This window comes from Lynx rufus, unplaced genomic scaffold (assembly GCF_022079265.1).
Source record: "Lynx rufus isolate CCGP_SWC_20201006 ecotype Redwood Valley unplaced genomic scaffold, mLynRuf1.p SCAF_6, whole genome shotgun sequence".
In the NCBI taxonomy this organism is placed as follows: Eukaryota; Metazoa; Chordata; class Mammalia; order Carnivora; family Felidae; genus Lynx; species Lynx rufus.
In genome coordinates, this window is record NW_025814878.1 from 11,184,103 (window position 1) to 11,203,053 (window position 18,951).

Here is an 18,951-nt window from a genome sequence, read left to right on the forward strand (position 1 = left end):
TCTATCACTCTACACATTGCAAAAGTTATTTCTTTTGTGATTCTTTCTGGTAAATGGTTTCTTTGTTTCCTAATTTCTGTTAGTAGTTTAGGGATTCTCTTTTCCCACACTGCCTTAGACATTTCCTTTCCAAGTATTCATCAAAGAATGATGAATATCAGGTTGACTTGTTATATACTCATGTAAAAAAATGTGTTGACTCTCTACAATACATGAAACATTGTAAGGTGTAACAGCTGGATAAAGCTGAAATACACTGACATAATCAACATGAGGAGAGGCTTTCACATGCATACACAGCAAACGGTAAGCTAAGTTCCAGTCTAAAAAGGTGAACATTAGAGGAGATATAATTGAAATATTAAAATCATAAAAGGTGTGGATGGAATACACTTGAGATTTATTTAACAAATCTTTGAAATTAAATTTAGACTTACTAGTAACTACAGCTGGAAGAAGGGAAGTGGGTAGGACAAATAAAAGGAAGTATAGGCATAGAGTATAAAGTACAGGGAGGTGTCTTTCCCTCACAGAGGTAAGTAGGTCAGGCTGCAAAGAAAGAATATGTAGTATTAAAATGTTTTAAATTTAAGATGATAGATTACTGAAAGTTAAGAAAGGAAACCAGGTATGTTTGAGAAGAAATCTGTAGCCCAGTGCTCTCCAGTAGAATTTTCTACATTTTGAGCATGTGAAATGGACTGAGGAACTGTAAAGTTTGTTGAATTTTAATTAATTTAAACAACCACATTTGACTAGTATTGAAAAATGCTTGCCTTCGGTCTTTTGAAATCGATGGAGAAGACAGACATGTCCTGATGTAAACCATTGTTAATCATTCTCAAACAGAATATTGAACAAGAAAAAGGAAATTCTTGAGTCTGACCAAATACGGTGGTCTTTATGTTGTTGGTAGTTGATAGATTTCATTTCAGCAAGGCATTTGTAGTCTCAGGTAAAATATTAGATTGGTAGAACATGTGTTTATAATATGTAAGAGATAAAAAACAAAAAGTATAACATGTAAGAGATATGTTGTCCTCATTCTATATTATATGTTACTTTGTTACTATGGCAAGGAAAGGAGATTTAGAGGACAATGTAATAATCTGGTAAGTTTTTTTTATAGTAAGTTTTAAGTTACAAAGTCATGGTGGAGATACACTTTAATGGATCTTGAGAAAAAAGAAATTGCTGTAAATTAGACTACTACTAAGAAGATTAAAAAATAGAACAAAAGGAAAGGCAAGTTTAACTTAGGGTAGATCTCGGGGAAGTAACTGTGGAAAAGAAGACGGGAGATCTCAAATTTGTGTTTAACTGGAAAGATTTGGCATCTACAAGTGTTGACTATAGTAGTGAGCAGAAGGTAGTAGCTAAGCAAGGGAAAAGAGATGTGACAAATGTCACATCTGGTGGTATAATAAATAATCTACAGATACTTATTTGGCATCTGATGTATACTAAGCAGTAAAACATAGCCCCTGCCCTTATAGAACCTTACGTTTTATTGTTGGAGAGGGGGATGAACAGACCTTAAATAATTACCGTGGATCAAATAGAAATATGTCTGTAGTGTTGCTAAGAAGTGCGTTTGTGGGATATGGGACTTGTAGAGGCAAGGAGTCAGGGAACACCCTCGGGTAACACTAAGAGAAATGACAAAAGCTGCAACTTGAATGTGAGGAGAGGAGGGCTGAGGTGGGATGCTGTTTTCTCTAACTTGATCCATCATTTCAGAAATACAGTTTATATCTGGACCCACCACAATCCAAGGATAGCCATTCACGCGCACACATAATTGAAACAGAAATGCAGTGGTATTTTTCCGAGGCTCCGTATACTCTTTTCTGTTCTACATTATTACAAAGTGCTGGCCGTGACCCACTAAGTGGATTTTGCTCCCCATTGACAGGTTACAGTCAGCAGTTTGAAAACCGCTGCTTAAAGCATTTTGGACAGAGGGAGCGGCATGTGTAAAGCAACACGGTGAGGTGAAATGCTGGGCAAGGGCTACCAAATTTGTACCTGAAAAAAGAGGGGCTCCAGAAGCTACTCCGGAAACTGTGACCTACCATAAAGGAGCAAGGAAGTTAGAGATGATGGAGTAACGTGGCGGATGGTGCAGGCTGATTAGCCATCGCAGCCATCTTGTGAAAGCCAGAGGGTGCGGCGTTTTCCTGTTGCATCTTCTGTAGAAGTGAGGCGTCCCTGAGGAAAGCGCAGAGCTGCGGCAGCGTGAGGCCAGACCTGGAACTCGAGTCCTGAGGGAAGTGTGTCTGCGATTTACTCTAGTCCCACCTGCCACTAAAATTGCTCTGCATGTGGGCCTTCTTCAGAAGAGTTTTTTTTTTTTAAACCACTATTCTGACACTTGTTAGCCTTCTTCAAATTCTATTAGAATTTGAGGTTATTTTCTTTTTTTTTATTTTTTATTTTTTTATATTTATTTTTTTTTTTCAACGTTTATTTATTTTTGGGACAGAGAGAGACAGAGCATGAACGGAGGAGGAGCAGAGAGATAGGGAGACAGAATCGGAAACAGGCTCCAGGCTCCGAGCCATCAGCCCAGAGCCTGACGCGGGGCTCGAACTCCTGGACCGCGAGATCGTGACCTGGCTGAAGTCGGACGCTTAACCGACTGCGCCACCCAGGCGCCCCAGGTTATTTTCAATAGAGGTTGTAATAGTTTTACGTGTTCTCTTATTCTAAGATGTAATAGTACATTAGAAAAAAATACTTATCTCTGTATTAAAATACATTATCATAATTTTTATAACACGTTTATGTGAAATTAAAACAAGATTCATTCATGTATATAAATATTGAATCACCATGTTGTACACCCGAAACTAATACAATATTGTATGTCAACCACACTTCAACTAAAAAAAAGAAAAAAAGATTCACTCACAGTTTGCCACCTAGAAAAATGATGCTTTTTCTCGTTCAAGTCTTCATCTTTTATGCTTTGTAAAGTTAACGATTACCATATGGTATAGACAGTATTTCAGTCTCTTTTCACTTTTAATTTTTCATAAACACCTTTCCAGGTTTTTTCATTGCATTCATTTATCATTGCTAGTATCTTTCTTTGCAATAATCCATCATGTTGAAGTTCTACAATATATTGAAGACTATCTTCATTACTATGCTTTATGTTGCTGTCAGTTTGTTATTAAAAATAATCATTATATATGTCTTTGTTCATTTAACTTATTTTAATTTTTTATAAATTCTTACTGTAATTTAAATATGGTAGTTGTGGGTGCCAGCGTGGTTCAGTCGGTGAAGCATCCGGTTAAGCTCCAGTTTGTGGAGCTTAACAGTTTGTGATCTCACAATGATCTCACAGTTTGTGGGTTTGAGCCCCGCATCGGGCTCTGTGCTGAGCGCTCAGAGCCTGGAGCCTGCTTCAGATTCTGTGTCTCCCTCTCTCTCTGCCCCTCCCCTGGTCATACCCTTTCTCTCTCTCTAAAATAAATAGACATTAAATAATAATAAAATAAAATAAAATAAAATAAAATAAAATAAAATAAAATAAAATAATAAAATATGGTAGTTGTTGCTCTGCATTGCTAAATTTCCTCCTATAGGGTTGAACTAATTAGTACTTCAAAGGAAGAGTCTCCTGAATGTGCCTTTTGTCTTATGTAGCTCCTCTGCCATTGGGGTTTGTAATACCTTCTTTTTTTTCCAGTGAAACATGTGCCTCCTTTTCTAAGTTTAAGTTTTTTCATTATTGACAAATAGGTTTCCTTATTTTTTGCTTCTTATATTTTCATTTGTGGATACATGTTTTTTGCCCACCTACTTGCCGATTGTTAATTGCTTATTTAAGGTCAGGGTTCTTTCCATTTTCCCTGACTATGTAATGAAAGAAAATAGGAGTTAGTTTTGTATTAGAAATACGCTCTATGCTTGTGAGATGCTTTTTGCTTTAGAAAGTTGCCTTTAGCCTCATGGCCTCCTTTGTTTACCAGATTCTTACGTTTTGATGTGTTATCAGTGTCAGTTCTCACATCTGTCCTTAACTAGCTGCTGCAGTGCGAAATACGATCTTGTACTAGATGAGCAAGCAGAGCATCCGAAATCAAGTCACTCCCACACAAGTAAGAAACACAAGAAGAAAACTCGTCACTGCTCTGAAGAAAAAGAAGATGAGGACTATATGCCGATCAAAAATACTAATCAGGTACTTCGAGTGTCCGGCCTTAGCTGCAGGGGGGTAGCCATTTTATCCCTCTGTACATTACATCTTAGCGGCATAAGTTAGGGACTAAGCATATAGATCTGGACAGGGTGCATATGTTCTAACCCCAATGGTTTCATTGGGGTTAATGAACTTTAATTGTCAAGAACATGTATCACAAATGATAAAAGGTTGTTTTCAAAGTAGCTTAGTACATCATTTAGTTCCATATTGCAAAACAAGTGTGATTTCCATGCATGTGGACACTAATTCCCATCAGTGTGGTTATGCTGAAAAGGTGCTCATTTACCATTTTCATTTATTACCAAGTGTTACGTATAGTACCGGTAGCTGTTGAGGTTTTCAGGCCTGTGGAACATTTATGCGTTTCTATATTGTGTATCTGAAATAAAAACAGCACTCATAATTAACCACGTGAGGACTTCTCAGCCAGGCCCTGGTTGATGCAGAGATTTTAGTAGGCAAAGGTGAGAAGGGAGAAAATTCAAGATGGTAAGAAGGTCAAGCAAAAATGCAGAGGAGAGATGTGTATGGTTGGCAAAGTAAGGGATTGGCTTCGGAAAAACTAGGTGTACATTTCGGCACGGCTGTTCGTTGATGTGGCCTCCACAAGTTAGTGAGCTCTCTGAGCTACAGTTTCCTCCTCTGTGAAGTTGAGATTATATTTACCTTATAGGTATGTTGTTGAGATTAAGTGAAGGAAAACGTGGGTGCACACATTTTCTACACTGGGTATTATTACTTTTACTGTTACAGTCAAATTAGTGGGTTTTAAATCACTTGGAATAGTTTCTGTGGTAAGGCCATTAACTAGGTTGATATTTCAGTTTGTTTCTTTTCGATGTTTAGGGATTGCTTAAATTTTGTTTGTTTGTTTTTTAGTTTTAAAAATCACTTGTATGGTTCCAAAGTAAAATCTATAAAGTGGTACAAACGGAGAACCTGTCCCCTTCCCTGTCCCCTGTCCCCTTCTGCCCCCAAGGTAACCATTTAGTGTGCTTCATGGGTTGTTCTTCATTTTTTAAAAATTTAGCAGACACGTATTTTACATATATTCTTAGTTTCCTGTATTCTAGATAGCATATATTCCTACTTCTTGCTATTATCTTGTGTATCTTTTTCCATAGCCTTTCTGCTGTTTAAAGATTGCCATCATTCATGACCTGCCCTCACTTTTCAAGTTACACCTTCACTCAGTTACTCAGTCCTCCAAATAATAGGCACATGAATCCGTAATAGCTAACATCTTGTGTGCTTACAGTGTGCGGTGGGTACGATTTTCCCCATCTCACAGCAGAGAAAGTGAAAACTGGAGAGGTTAAGCGGCTTGCCTGGTTTTGTACCACTGATGAGTAAGAGAAGCACAGTGTAAATCTGGACGTGTACTCCTAACCACTCTGCTGCTGCTCTTATCTAGAATATATTCCTGGCCGTTTCCTCTCCTAAATTCTATTGCTATGCTAATATAGTTTGTCCCCTAGTATAATAATCCAGTGTGACCTGATGGTACATCTCCGTCTTCTTATTAATGTCTCTACTCTATCAGTTTAGCCTAAGACCACCCCAATCTTTTAAAATGGTGGCTGCGTCCCGTTTCTGTGAATATTTAGCAGATTTGCCACTAAAACTCCTTGGTCTCTACCCCTGCTTCCTCCTACCACCACACTCACCATGTGTTCCTTTTAGCTGCAGTTTCTCATCTTGCACTTGTACATGGAATCTGGAATCAGTGAAATCAGGCCTGAGATATACTTTGGCGTATTTGAAATCATCAGAGGTCCAAAAAATCCAAAAGCTGGCCACATTTTAATTAAGTCTGTGATTCCCTCCTCTTTTTGCAAATCGTTTTTATCCTCTCTTTGATTACTTAAAACTTTATAACAGTAAATACTTTTGTTTTTTGGCAAGGAGTAAAAGGCATCAGGTAGTTTTGGGGGGAATGTTGTTAGTATCTTTCAAATAATTTTAAGTCCATTGGTAATTATAAAATTGTTAAATTCGGGGCGCCTGGGTGGCTCTGTCGGTTGAGCATCCGACTTCGGCTCAGGTCATGATCTCACAGTCTGTGAGTTCGAGCCCAACGTCGGGCTCTGTGCTGACAGTTCAGAGCCTGGAGCCTGTGTCTCCCTCTCTCTCTGACCCTCCCCCGTTCATGCTCTGTCTCTCTCTGTCTCAAAAATAAATAAACGTTAAAAAAAAAAAAAGTTAAAAAACATAAAATTGTTAAATTCTAAATAATAATCTCCTAACTTTATTTCTCCCCTCAAAGTATATTAAAGCAAATGTTTTTGTATTTTGTACTTGGTTTTTTTTTTTCAGTGTATTTATTTATTTAGAGACAGAGAGAGAGCGTGGGAGGGGCAGAGAAAGGGGGAAAGAGAACAGACTCCACACTGTCAGTGCAGAGCACAACACAAGGCTTTATCTCACGAATGTGAGACCATGACGCGAGCTGAAATCAAGGGTCAGACACTTAAGTGACTGAGCCACCCAGGCACCCCTGATTTTGTACTTGATTTAGTATACTAATCAAATTTTCTCTTATTTTTTCTTATACTAATTTTCTCTTATTTTTTTTCCAGTTAAATAGCATCTGTATTTAAGATTTTAGTGGGCCAGATTTTTTTTGTATTATTCTGATCTTTATCCTTTTGAGTTCAGTCTCAAAAATATAATCACTAAAGGGAATTTTCAGTGCTAGATTATTTTCAGGTATAGCTCAGATTTTCCTATTTATTGGTATTTTGCTTGGTAAGCCTAGTTCCCTAAGAATGTTTTAACTTATTTCTTGAAGTTCTTTGTTTTTTGTTGAGTGACAGACTTACTATTGAATTTGAAAACTTCTCTGTTTAATTTTTTCACCTCGTGTCTCTATTCCAAAGGTGGTTACTATGTTGTTGAGGTCTGGGCTTTACTGGGGTTCCAGGAAGTGAGTTCTCGGCTGTGGGTTTTGCCTTGCTGAGAAGTATTCATTCTGGCTGTCAGTCCTCTGTGGCTTTTAAGGTGTTTATTATTCTTATAATTTGGGACTCTATTTTTACTGTCATTTTAATCATTTAGTATTATTTTAGTGTTTTAGATTTAACTAAACCTTTGAGTCCTAAAGACCTGAGCAAGCATGGCTCTTAGTTTAGATTTTTTTTGGACTGCTTTACATGAAATCATTGGATAGGTTAAGGTTTAAATTGGCCACTTAAAAAAATAAATAAATAAATAGGACTTTTTAATGGTGTTTTTTCTTTCCTTTTTAGCCACATGCTAGTTTAATCATTTTGTCTTATGTCTTAAGTGTATAAATTGATAGAATGTTTTCTTAAGATTTTTTTTTTTGAATGTTTATGTATTTTTGGAGAGAGAGAGCAGGGGAGGGGCAGAGAGACAGGGGGCAGAGGATCCAAAGCAGGCTCTGCACTGACAGCAGAGAGCCCGATGCGGGGCTCGAACTCAGGAACCGTGAGATCATGACCTGAGCCAAAGTTGGGCGCTTAACTGATTGAGCCACCCAGGCACCCATAAAATGATATAATTTTTTATAGTCTGTACTGGAAAGACTTAGAGCTCATCGAATTAATTTCTCTCACTTTAGATATAAAGTTCCTGACCCCACAGGCCTGTGAGCCTTTTGAGTTTAATCAGAGAGCTAGAACTTTAACATTATTTTGATTCAGTCAGGTATGAGGTTTTTTTTTCATTATTCTGTACCACCCCCTTTTCAATTTTATATGTCAAGTTACTGATCAATTAAATAATAATCTCCAACCTGTATAGATCTCTTGAGTCTCAATTTCTTTATTTCTAGAATGAGGGTAATATTGTGCCCCCAAAGCACTTAGCACTGTGCTAGCACATACATACTCAAAGGATCTGTTCTAATATGACTTCATCCAGCCACCTGAAGTTTCTCTTTTATGCACACAGTGCTGATTTCTTCCTTGCTCTTTGGTTTTCACTTCCACTCTGTGCATTAGCCTTCCTGCAGCCAATCCACAGCCAAACCCACTCACTCTTTGAGGTTCATCTCCAGTCCTAACTTCTCTATGAAACCTCCCCTGATAAATCTAACCTCAAGATTATTTGTTTGACACATCTCCTAAATGGCAGAGACCATTTGAACCGAGAGCTGCCTGACTTCAAAGCTTGTGTAGCTTTGAACATACTCCATCCAAGTAGGAGAGGTTTTAAGGCTTCTGTCCATTTCACATTTTCAGCTTCCTCAATTTTTTCAAAAAATTAAGTACTGTGTAGTCTTTTATCTCTTTCTCTGTTATTTTAAACACTCAAAGCATTTAATTGCCTATTTGTATAATTGCTGAGGACTTTAAAGAGTTACCCATCAGCTAAGCAGTCTCTCCATCTTAAAAGTTGATTGTCTCAGCCAATACAAGAATTAAGTGTACAGACAGAATAGTACATAGATATTTACATTTTGTATATGTTACAGGAAGCACCAAAAAATTCTTTGATCTGGGGCTGTCATGTTTTGCTAGAAAACAGTTGGTAAAGGGTTAAACCACATAGTCATTCTACCTTGGGGACTCTTTTAGAATGACAAGACCTATTGGGATTGTGTGGGAAATTATGAATCAGTTTATAATGTTGTATTCCACAAACACTGATTATAACAATCATGTTAGATCTGTTTTCACATATGACAATCTCCATGCCGTGTGTCATGTACAGTATGTGGACAGTGTATGGAATAATTATGAATCTTTGCTTACAACCCAGTCCTTAACCATGGGTATTCATCACTCTAGATTTGAAACCTTGATATTTATCTTTACTATAATGTCTGTGGTGATAGAGTTGGGACCCTTGGGAGCTCAATCCTTAGGATTTTGCCTTTCCTCTGAGAGAAATCTGTTAAGGAAGTTGGATTTTATGAACTTACCTCTTGAAAGAGCATTGGCTCTGGTCTCTCTAGATTTCAGCTACTTGCTGAGATACTCACTTTAATTAGGGGTAGAACACAAGCAGAAAGAGAATTGTTTTAAGTAACCCTCTTCTGTATGTGGAAATTACTACTATTAATTACTAAGAATGGAATTTAATGTACCTACTCTATTGTCTGTCTTAAGGGCAGTGGAATTTTCCATTGTTTCTTAGCTCATTTTAAAGATATATATAAATAAATGATTCTTAATAAAAACATACATCAGTGTAGTGTAAACAAGGAAAATTTATTTGAAGATTTGGAGAGGAGCTGTTATAAAATAAACACTTGAAAAATAATGAGACCAAAGTATGCAGTATCTATTTTCCTTTTGGACTGACTGACTTGTCTAAAACCTCTCCTGGCTATCTCTTCTTTTAGGGGTAAAAGTTGGGCTTTTAGGGGAATTTTAGGAATTCCATTGCCGATCGCTTGGGAGTGAAGAAGGGGGAGGTAGAAAGGTTACCAGCCACAACCAGAGTTCTTGGTGTCGCGATTTTCTCTAAAGACTTGTTCTGTTTTCAGCTGGATGATTTCAATTCTTGGTTTTGGATCTGATCCTTTAGTTCAGCTGAAATAGTAGATACAAAGCAATGAGATCGATAAGAAAAATGGTTAAGTCTTTTTGTGAATTATTTTTGCTTTCTGATTCACAAGATTCTTGGCATTAGTGGTAGTGTTCCAGTCTGAGCTGGTATAGCTGCTCGCTGAGTTTTATTAATTGACAGTGACTACAAGATGATTCTTCTTCTCATTCACCTGTAACTGTCTCTCCATTCCTTTGACAGGATATCTACAGGGAAATGGGGTTTGGTCACTATGAAGAAGAGGAAAGCTGTTGGGAGAAACAAAAGAGTGAAAAGAGAGACCGACCTCAAAACCGAAGTCGTAGCCGATCTCGAGAAAGGGACGGCCACTACAGTAACAGTCACAAAGCCAAATACCAAACAGACCCCTACGAAAGAGAACGGAGTAAAAAGAGAGACCGAAGCAGGAGTCCCAGGAAATCCAAAGATAAAGAAAAATCCAAGTACAGATGAAAGACAGAGAATCAGACATGGGTGGCTAATGTATTTACTGTTGTCTAACTTGGAGCACCAGGTACTCAGATATTGTGTCAAAGCGTCAGAGACTCTGCTTGTTATTTTTTTTTCACACTAGGGTTATGGCCCTTTTCGATTAATACTGATTGTATAGGGCACAGAAAGACAATAAAAAGTTGAACATTTTCTTTGTATACTTTTGTACACTAATTTTATTGTTATACATAAATAGTGGTCTTCATTTTTCAAGTCTTTCACATTTTCCACTCTTCTCTTTTTTAAATGAAGTATTTCATACCTACAAAAATTCCCAGATGTGTATATATAAGGTATAAAGAATAGTAAATATTTGTGTACCCATGAGCCAGCTCAAGAAATAGAGTATCACCTGCATTTTAGAAACCCTCTGTGTGTTCTCTCCTCAAGTGATGATTATTCTGAATTTTCTATTTGTCATTCTCCTGCTTGTTATAGTTTTACAACATATGGATGTATTCGTAAATAAAGTGTTAAGTTTTGTATGTTTTTGAATTTTATATAAATAGCATAATGTATGTTTACTTCTGTGACTTGCTTTTTTCAGCTTAGTATATCTTGAGAGTCATTCATTTTTATTGCTTTATAGTGTTGTATCAATAGACCACAATTTACCCATTCTTCTGTTAGTGGACATTTGGGGTTGGTTTGTGTGTTTTTGTTTTTGCTATTGCAAACAATGCCGCTGTGACCATTCTGTATACAGGAGAGAGATCGCTTGCTCACGCAGTATGGAAATCCTCGTCTTTGCAAGATAATGCCAAGTTATATTCTACAGTGGCCGAACCAGCTTACACCCCGACGCGCGACGACTTACCTTTGTTTCGCATTCTCTCCAACACTTCTTAGTTTCCCACTTTTCAATTTTGTCAATTTAGTGGACGCTTAGTGGTATCTTCTTGTGCCTTCCAGCAAGAAGACTGCTGTTATTCTTATGTTTGTTCTAATATATGTAACTTGTTCTCTTTCTCTGGCTGCTTTTAAGGTTTTCTCACTGCTGTTAAGAAATTTGATTATGATGTGCTTGGTGTAGTTTTTTCATCATTCTTCTGCTTGGGCTGTTTACCTGTGGGTTTATGGTTTTCACCAGGTTGGAAAATTTGGGGCTATTATTTATTCAGTTACTTTTTGCTGTTTCCCCTCCTCTCAGCCCTCTCCTAAGACTCCCGATTACTTGTATGTTAGGCTGTTTGAAGTTGTCACACGTTACACTGATGCTCCATTTGGGTTAAGTCTTCTTCTCTGTTCCGTATTGAATAGTTTCCATTGTTATGTCCTCACGTTCATTAATCTTTTCTCCTGAACTATCTAATCTCTTAATCCCACCCAGTGTAGTATTCACCTCAGACATTATTTTTAATTTTAGAAGTTCCGTTTGGGTCTTTTTTATATCCCCCATGCCTCTCCTTAACATGCTTATGCTTTCCTCCTTTTTTTTTTTTAAACACCCAGAGTACATTAATAATAGCTGTTCTAATGTACTTGGCCATTCTATCATCTGTATCATTTCTGGTCTGTTTCTATTGATTTTTTTCCCCACCCATTATTGAGTTGTAATTTACTTTGTATCCCTGGTAATTTTTGGATTTTACGTTGTTGTGCACTAGAGTTTTTGTATTCCTTTAAATATGTTGAGCTTTTTCTGGAACATAATGAAGTTACTTGGAAACAGTCTGATCCTTTCATAGCTTGCTTTTAAGCTTAATGAGCCGCTAGGGCTAATTTGGCTCACCACGGGAGTAAACCCTTCTGAATACTCTCCACTATGCTTTGTCTTTTATGAGATTTCCCTTCTCTGGCTATGGGAACAAGAACTATTTTGAGCCCTATATGAACTCCCAAATTGTGCTGCCTGTTCTTTTCTGGTGGCTCTTTCCCACCTTTGGGTAGTTTCCTCATGTACATACACTGATTAGTATTCAGCTGAAGACTCAGGCAAACCCTCTGTAGATCTGGAACTCTCCCTTTGTAGTTTCCCCTCTTTCCAATTCTCTGCCCTACAAACTTCATCTTGGCTCTCCTGCATTCTCTGCCCATGGAGACTCCCTATCACCACGCTGTAGTGTGGACACTGTGCGGTAACCTCAGACAATTACTGGACTTGCCTTGTTCTTCTCTCAAGAGTCACTGTCTTGCACTGGCTGTTGTCCAGTGTCTGAAAAACTTTGTAGTATGTTTTCTGTACAGGCTTTTAGTTGTTTAACATGGGGAAGGTAAATTCTGCTCCTGTCACTGCTTTCTGGCCAGAGTAGAAATCTCAGTGTTTAAATTTGCATTTCCTAAATGCTGACAAGGTTGAGTATCTTTTCATATGTATTATAGTCATTCTTGATTGCTTTCTGTGAAAAGTTTCACATGTCTTTTGCCCATTTTATGTGAAGTTGTCTTTTTATTACTGATTTCTTTGAGGAGTTTTTCTTATGGATTGTGGATACTAATCCATTTTTACTATTTGATGTTGTAAACATTTTTTCTCAGTTTGTGGCGTATTTTCTCACCTTTGTATTGATATGCTTGGAAGAGCACAAGTTGTAAATGTCCCCTCAACTTTGTAATATAAAAAATTTCAGGAGTGCCTGGGTGGCTCAGTCGGTTAAGCGTCCGACTTTGGCTCAGGTCGTGATCTTGTGGTTTGTGAGTTCAGGCCCTGCATCAGGATCTCTGCTGTCAGCACAGAGCCTGCTTCGGATCCTCTGTCTCTCTCTCTATATATATACCCCTCCCCCACTAGCACACTGTCTCTCAAAAATGTTTAAAAGACTTAAAAATTTTTTTCATATAAACACAAAAACAATGAACATCTATAAACCTTCCATCCAGATTTAACAATTAATAACAACTTGTTGATCCAATTTGAAAGTAAATTGAAAACATGATGAACTTTAACCTTTCAGTATTTCACCATGCATTTCTTAAAAAGCAAGTGTCCTATATAACCACGATATTATTATCACATTTAAGAAAATTAACAAGGGAACTTGACTGACCCAGTCTATGGAGCGTGAGACTCTTGATTTTGGGGTCATGAGTTGGAGTCTCATGTTGTGTACAGAGAAAAGAAAAGTAACAATAATCCCAGAATAAATAATATATAGTCTACATTTGAATTTCCCTGAATATCTCAAGAATGTCATTTTTAGGTATTGATTTGTTTTTAATCCCAGACTCAACATTCATGCATCACATCTTGTTCTCGTCATTTTATTCTCTTAATCTAGAAGAGTTTCTTATCCATCCTTCCCACCTCAAATAACATTGACTTTTTGAAGAGTTCAGGCCAGAATATTTCTTAGAGTGTTTCAGATTCTGGGGTGTCTTCTAACTCTTCTCTATTTCCCGTAAACTAGAAGTTATGTCTAAATGTTTGATTAGAATTAGGTTATATATTTTGGGCAGAAATTTTTGAGTTGAATGTCAAATTTATTAGCCTTTCTCTGTGTGTTTTGTGTTTTTTATATTTTGTTCAAGAAGTCCTTAATAAAGATATTCTCCTATATTCTAAAAGTTGTAAATAAAGCTTTGTTTTTTATATTTAAATCTTTAATCCACATTGTATGTGTGTATGTGTATGGTGTGATATAGCAAAAAAAAATCTTTTTTTTTTTAACATATGGATGTAGCCAATTGTCCAAAACATTAGTGAATAGATCATGTATATTCTCTGTTGATCTTCTATCAGGTAAGTTTCCATATATGTGTGGATTTTGTTTCATGGGCTCTCTCTTCCATTGGTTTACTGTTTATCCCTCCACCAATACCACACATCGATATTTCTATGGCAATAGAAAGTATTTAAGCAAGCCCCCCCCCCCCGACCTGTTTTATTAAAAATGCCTCTGCCCTTTGTTTTGTGCAATTTTGGAATCAATTTGCCTGGTTTCCCAAAGAATTCTTTTAGGATTTTAATTGCATTTGCATTCGAACAATGGAAACTTTTGTGGAAAAAACCAACAATCATAATATTGAATTTTCCTATTCATAAAATAGCTTATCTCTTCAGTTAGTTCTTGAACCTCTTAGAATTTTCCTTACAAAGCTTTTGCACTCCTTTTGTTAGATTTACTCCTAGTTTCCATATATTTTGTAAGATTCTATTCTTTTATAAATTTGTTTCCTGACCTAAGAGGTCACATGTACCTTTCAACTTTTAATTTTGATATAATTTTAGACTTACAGTACAAAAAGGAAAATATGGAATACTGCTCATTTTCATGTCACCCTTGTGCAGGGGACGTGCTAATCTCTTTATAGTTCTAATTCCAGTATATGTGCTTCTGAAGTGAGCACACAAGTTATGTTTTAGATTACTGCCCTTCTATCCAGTCATTTTACTAAAGCCTTATATTTAAAACTTATCTCCAGGGTTTTTTTGTTTTGTTTTGTTTTGTTTTTGGTCTTTAATGTAGACAATAATGTTACCTGCAAATACATTGTATTTTCTTTCCCCGTTCCTATTTTTAAAATTATTTTTAAAAATATGTATACCGGAAAACCTTGGATTGCAAGTAATTTGTTCAGCGAGTGTTCTGCAAGACGAGCAAACATTTTTAATTCTAACTTGATAAACGAGCGATGTCTTGCAATACCAGCAGTATGTGATGCCTAATGTCACGTGATCACAACTGAACCAATGGTTCTTGAATTCTCTTTGGTAAACAAGTGCTTGGGATTATAAGCATGTTTCCAGAATGAATTATGCTTGCAAACCAAGGTTTTACTGTATACTTTTATTTTTTTTAATTTTTTTTTAATGTTTATTATTTGAGAGAGAGAGAGAGAGTAAGCAGGGGAGGGGCAGAGAGAGAGGGAGACAAAGAATCAGAAGCGGGCTCTAGGCTCAGCTACCAGCACAGAGCCCTACGTGGGGCTCCAACCCACAGACCGCAAGATATGACCTGAGCTGAAGTCAGCCGCCCAACCGACTGAGCCCCCCAGGCACCCCTGCTGTATACTTATTTGTAGTAGTGATGTTCTTTCAGTGTTTGCTGGCTAAAATTTCTAGTACGGGGGGCCCAGGAGGCTCAGTCAATTGAGTGACAGTCTCTTGATTTTGGTTCAGGTCATGATCTCATGCTTCATGAGTTCAAGCCCAGCAGTGGGCTCATGCTAACAGTGTGGAGCCTGCTTGGGATTCTCTCTCTCTCCCCCTCTCTCTACCCTCCTGCTCTCTCTTTCTGTCTCTCTCTCAAAATAAATAAATAAAAACGTAAAAAAAATAAAATTTCTAGTATAGTGATGAAGTTGGCCTCTAATTTTCTTTTTTTGTATTGCTCTTGTCTGACTTTGACATCCAGCTTATGGAATAAGTTAGTGAGTGTTCTCTCTCTCTTTTCTTATTGTCTTCAAAGAGAAGAAAAAGATTGAAATTATCCATTCCTTGAAAATTGGGTAGAGCTTGCCTATGATGTTATCTGAACTTTGTATTTCCTTTGTGGAAAAAGTCCTTCACTACTGATTGAGATTTCAATGATTATGGAATTACTAGCCTTTCGGTTTCTTGCAAGTGCTTATTTTTGTTACTACATTTTTCTAGGAATTTGTTATTTTCTTTGAAGTTTTCAATTTATTGACTTGAAGTTGTTCGTAATATATGGTAGAGTTTTTATTATCCTTTTGATTTTATCTTACACCTTATGTTTTAGTGTGTCTTTGAAACAACATGTAGTCAGATTATTTTATTTAAAAAATTTTTTTTTTATTTTAGAGAGAGAGTGAGCACGTGCGAGTACATGAGTGGACAAGGGGCAGAGGGAAACAGAGAAAGAATCTCAAGCAGGCTTCACACTCAGCATGGTGCTTGACACGGTGGTCGATCCCACGACCCTGAGATCAGGACCTGAGCCCAAATCAAGAGCCAGATCCTCAACCAACTGAACGACCCAGGTGCCCCAATTTTGGCCTTCTGATAGATGCATAGTGATATCTGATTGTGGGTTTCATTCTGTTACCCTGATTGCTAATGATGTTGGATATCTTTTCATGTACTCGTTTTTCTATCTTCATGTTCTTTGCCTATTTCTAATTGGATTTCCCTTTTTTTTTTTTTTTTTTTACTTTTGAGTTTTGAGAGTTCTTTATATATATGTAAAGAGAGAGAACAAGAACATGAGCAGGGGAGGAAGGGCAGAGGGAGAGGGAGAGAGAGAATCTTAAGCAGGCTCCATGCTCATTGCAGAGTCTGACATGAGGCTTGATCTCACAACCCTGAGATCATGACAGCTGAAATCCAAGAGTTGGTAACCTAACCAACTGAGCCACCCAGGTTCCCCGAGAATCCTTTATATATTCTAGATATTAGTTCTTTTTGGATATATTGTTTGCAAATAATCTCCCAGTGTGTAGCTTATGTGCTTGTCTCTTCATCCTGTTACAGGGTCTTTGCAGAGCAAAAGATTTTAATTTTATTTAAGTTTAGTGCATCAATTTTTTCTTTAATGGACTATGCTTTTGGCGTCAAGAGTAAGATTCTTTTTCTAGCCCAAGATCCTGAGGTTTTCCTCCTATTTTTTTCCTAAAAGTTTCAGAGTCTTACATTTAAGTCTGTGATCCATTTTGAGTTAATTTTGAGTAAGAAGTAATATGTAGGTTGAGTTTTTGGGGTTTTTTTTCTTAGGGACATCCACTTGCTCCAGCAGCAGTTCTTGAAAGTTCTCTGGCTGCTTTTAAGAGTTTTGTTTTTTCTTTGGTGTGATAGAGTTTCACTATGATATATCTAGGTACAGATGTATTTAGTTTTCTTAGTATATCATTTGTCTCATGGTTATTATGCCTTGTCTTGTATATTATGTCTGATGGCTTCAGATATTTTTCACTATTCTGGAAACTTCTCTGCCATTTTCTATTGCCTCTCCCCTGTTCATTCTGTTCTTTTGCCACCTCAGTCAGTTTTTTTTAGACCTCCTTATTCTGTTCTTTGTGTCTTAACTTTTATATTTTCCGTATGGTACGTTCTGAATAATTTCTTCAGATGTGTATTCCAGGGCACCCATTATTTCTTCATATAGGCCAAATCTGCTATTTAACCCATCCACTGAATTTTTTTCCATCCACTGAATTTTTAATTTCAGTGATTCATTTTTACAAGCTCTGTTTGATTCTTTTTCAAGTTCACATGGTTATTTTTTATTCCCTTTATTTCTTTGATCATTTATTTCCACTCTGTTTTATTTGCATGGTTACTTTAATTTTTTTTAATGTTATTTGTTTTTGAGAGAGAGAGAGAGAGATAGAGATAGAGAGAGACAGAGAGGGAGAGACACAGGAACTGAAGCAGGCTTTGGGCTCTGAGCTGTAAGCACAGAGCCCGATGGGGGGCTCAAACCCATGAACCGTGAGACCGTGACCTGAGCCAGAGTCAGACGCTTAAGTGACTGAGTCACCCAGGCGCCCCGACATGGTTACTTTATAATGTGTTTTTGACAATTCCAATATTTTAATTTCTTAAGAATTTGAATCTTCATGTTTTTTTTCCTGCTACCTCTTGGGCATAGTGGCTTCTTTCCTTGTATGTTTCCAATTATTATTTTTTTTTAATTGGGAATACATAATTTGGGACTCCTAAGGTACCTGAATCGAGAATACTTTTCTCCAAAGAGAATTTATATTTGCCTTTCAGGCAAGTCACATCACTTGGAGCCACTTTGAATTCTGCGCTTACAGTTTCCAAGTGCATGCATAGTGTAGACCATAATATTTGTAGAACAAGATACTGGGGGAAACAGTCTATATTAAGCTTGATTCCTATCTCCCATCATTACAGAGCTGGGAATATGCCTGCAGATATTCTTTTCTAGCCTAGATTTTCTCCCGTGGGGGGGCCTTTCTAGTCCTTGGCTTTAGGTGAAGATCTTAGACTCAGGTTCCCAACTCTCTTAGGGCCCAAAGCCTGGTCCTTGTTGGCACCCCTCATCCCTGTGGCCTGAGGCCTTTATTCCCCAAGCTCTACATGAAGGCTGGTGGTTTGCTTACCATCTTGTTAATACATTTTTAGGTCTTGAGGAAATCCCTCTTCCAATCTTATCAGTGTATTTAGAGTATGACTGCTACAATTTATCTGGCATATGGATGTTTTACAGAAGGCTGATGGGGGGGGGGGATGGTATAGGTGGTCATAATTCAGAGTATCAGTTTACCAAGCTGCTAAGAGTGGATGTCTCTCCACTATTGTTCATAATTCTTAGCCATCAATAGAAAAAATTGTAACGCCCTCACAGAAGAAACTTATCACCCTGAATATAGAAAACTAAATGTTTTCCATACAGAAGATTCTACAACGTCTGAAAGAATGAATGACCAAGAGAAAAATAATGGTTGAATATGAGAGGGATCATAAGAAGAAATAACCTAGAACCTAAAACTTGAATTCAGTAGGTTCAGTTCGAATTTCTGAACCTGGCATTTCAAGGAAAAACTGTCCTTACTTGTAAAAGCCGATATTTCAGGTGTGAAAAACTATAGTTCTAACAGAGATGTGTGTACCGAAACAAAGAGTTCTGTTAGTCAGAAAGTGGTTTTCATAGTGGCAATCTCTCCTGACAGTGGCCGTCGAGTATCCTTGACTAGATGTAGGGCAGTCGTGGTCCTATGTTACTACTACTAACATCTAGGGTAAAGTGACTGTGTTTCCTGTTTCTTCTGTTTTGCTTCTCTAGGTCTTAGGTGAACTCAAAACCAGGCTCCAGTTAGATGTCCTACCCGCTTTTGCCAAAACTAGAGGAAAAAAATTG

At 37.3% G+C, this 18,951-nt stretch overlaps 1 protein-coding gene and 1 non-coding gene across 2 annotated transcripts in view; one reads left to right on the forward strand and one right to left on the reverse strand.

Moving 5' to 3' along the window:
• The window catches only part of PPIL4 (peptidylprolyl isomerase like 4), a 33,701-nt gene extending 22,872 nt beyond the window's left edge, over window positions 1-10,829 (forward strand). Inside the window, exons 12-13 of the mRNA XM_047101950.1 lie at window positions 4,048-4,195; window positions 9,935-10,829. Of these exons, the coding sequence (XP_046957906.1) occupies window positions 4,048-4,195; window positions 9,935-10,186 (400 nt within the window). The 3' untranslated portion in view covers window positions 10,187-10,829. The remainder of the gene's footprint in view (window positions 1-4,047; window positions 4,196-9,934) is intronic.
• A 3,581-nt stretch (window positions 10,830-14,410) lies between these two features.
• LOC124529482 (U6 spliceosomal RNA) lies at window positions 14,411-14,512 on the reverse strand. The gene has a single exon (XR_006966374.1). It is a non-coding gene; the product is annotated as a U6 spliceosomal RNA (small nuclear RNA).
• Window positions 14,513-18,951: the final 4,439 nt, after the last annotated feature.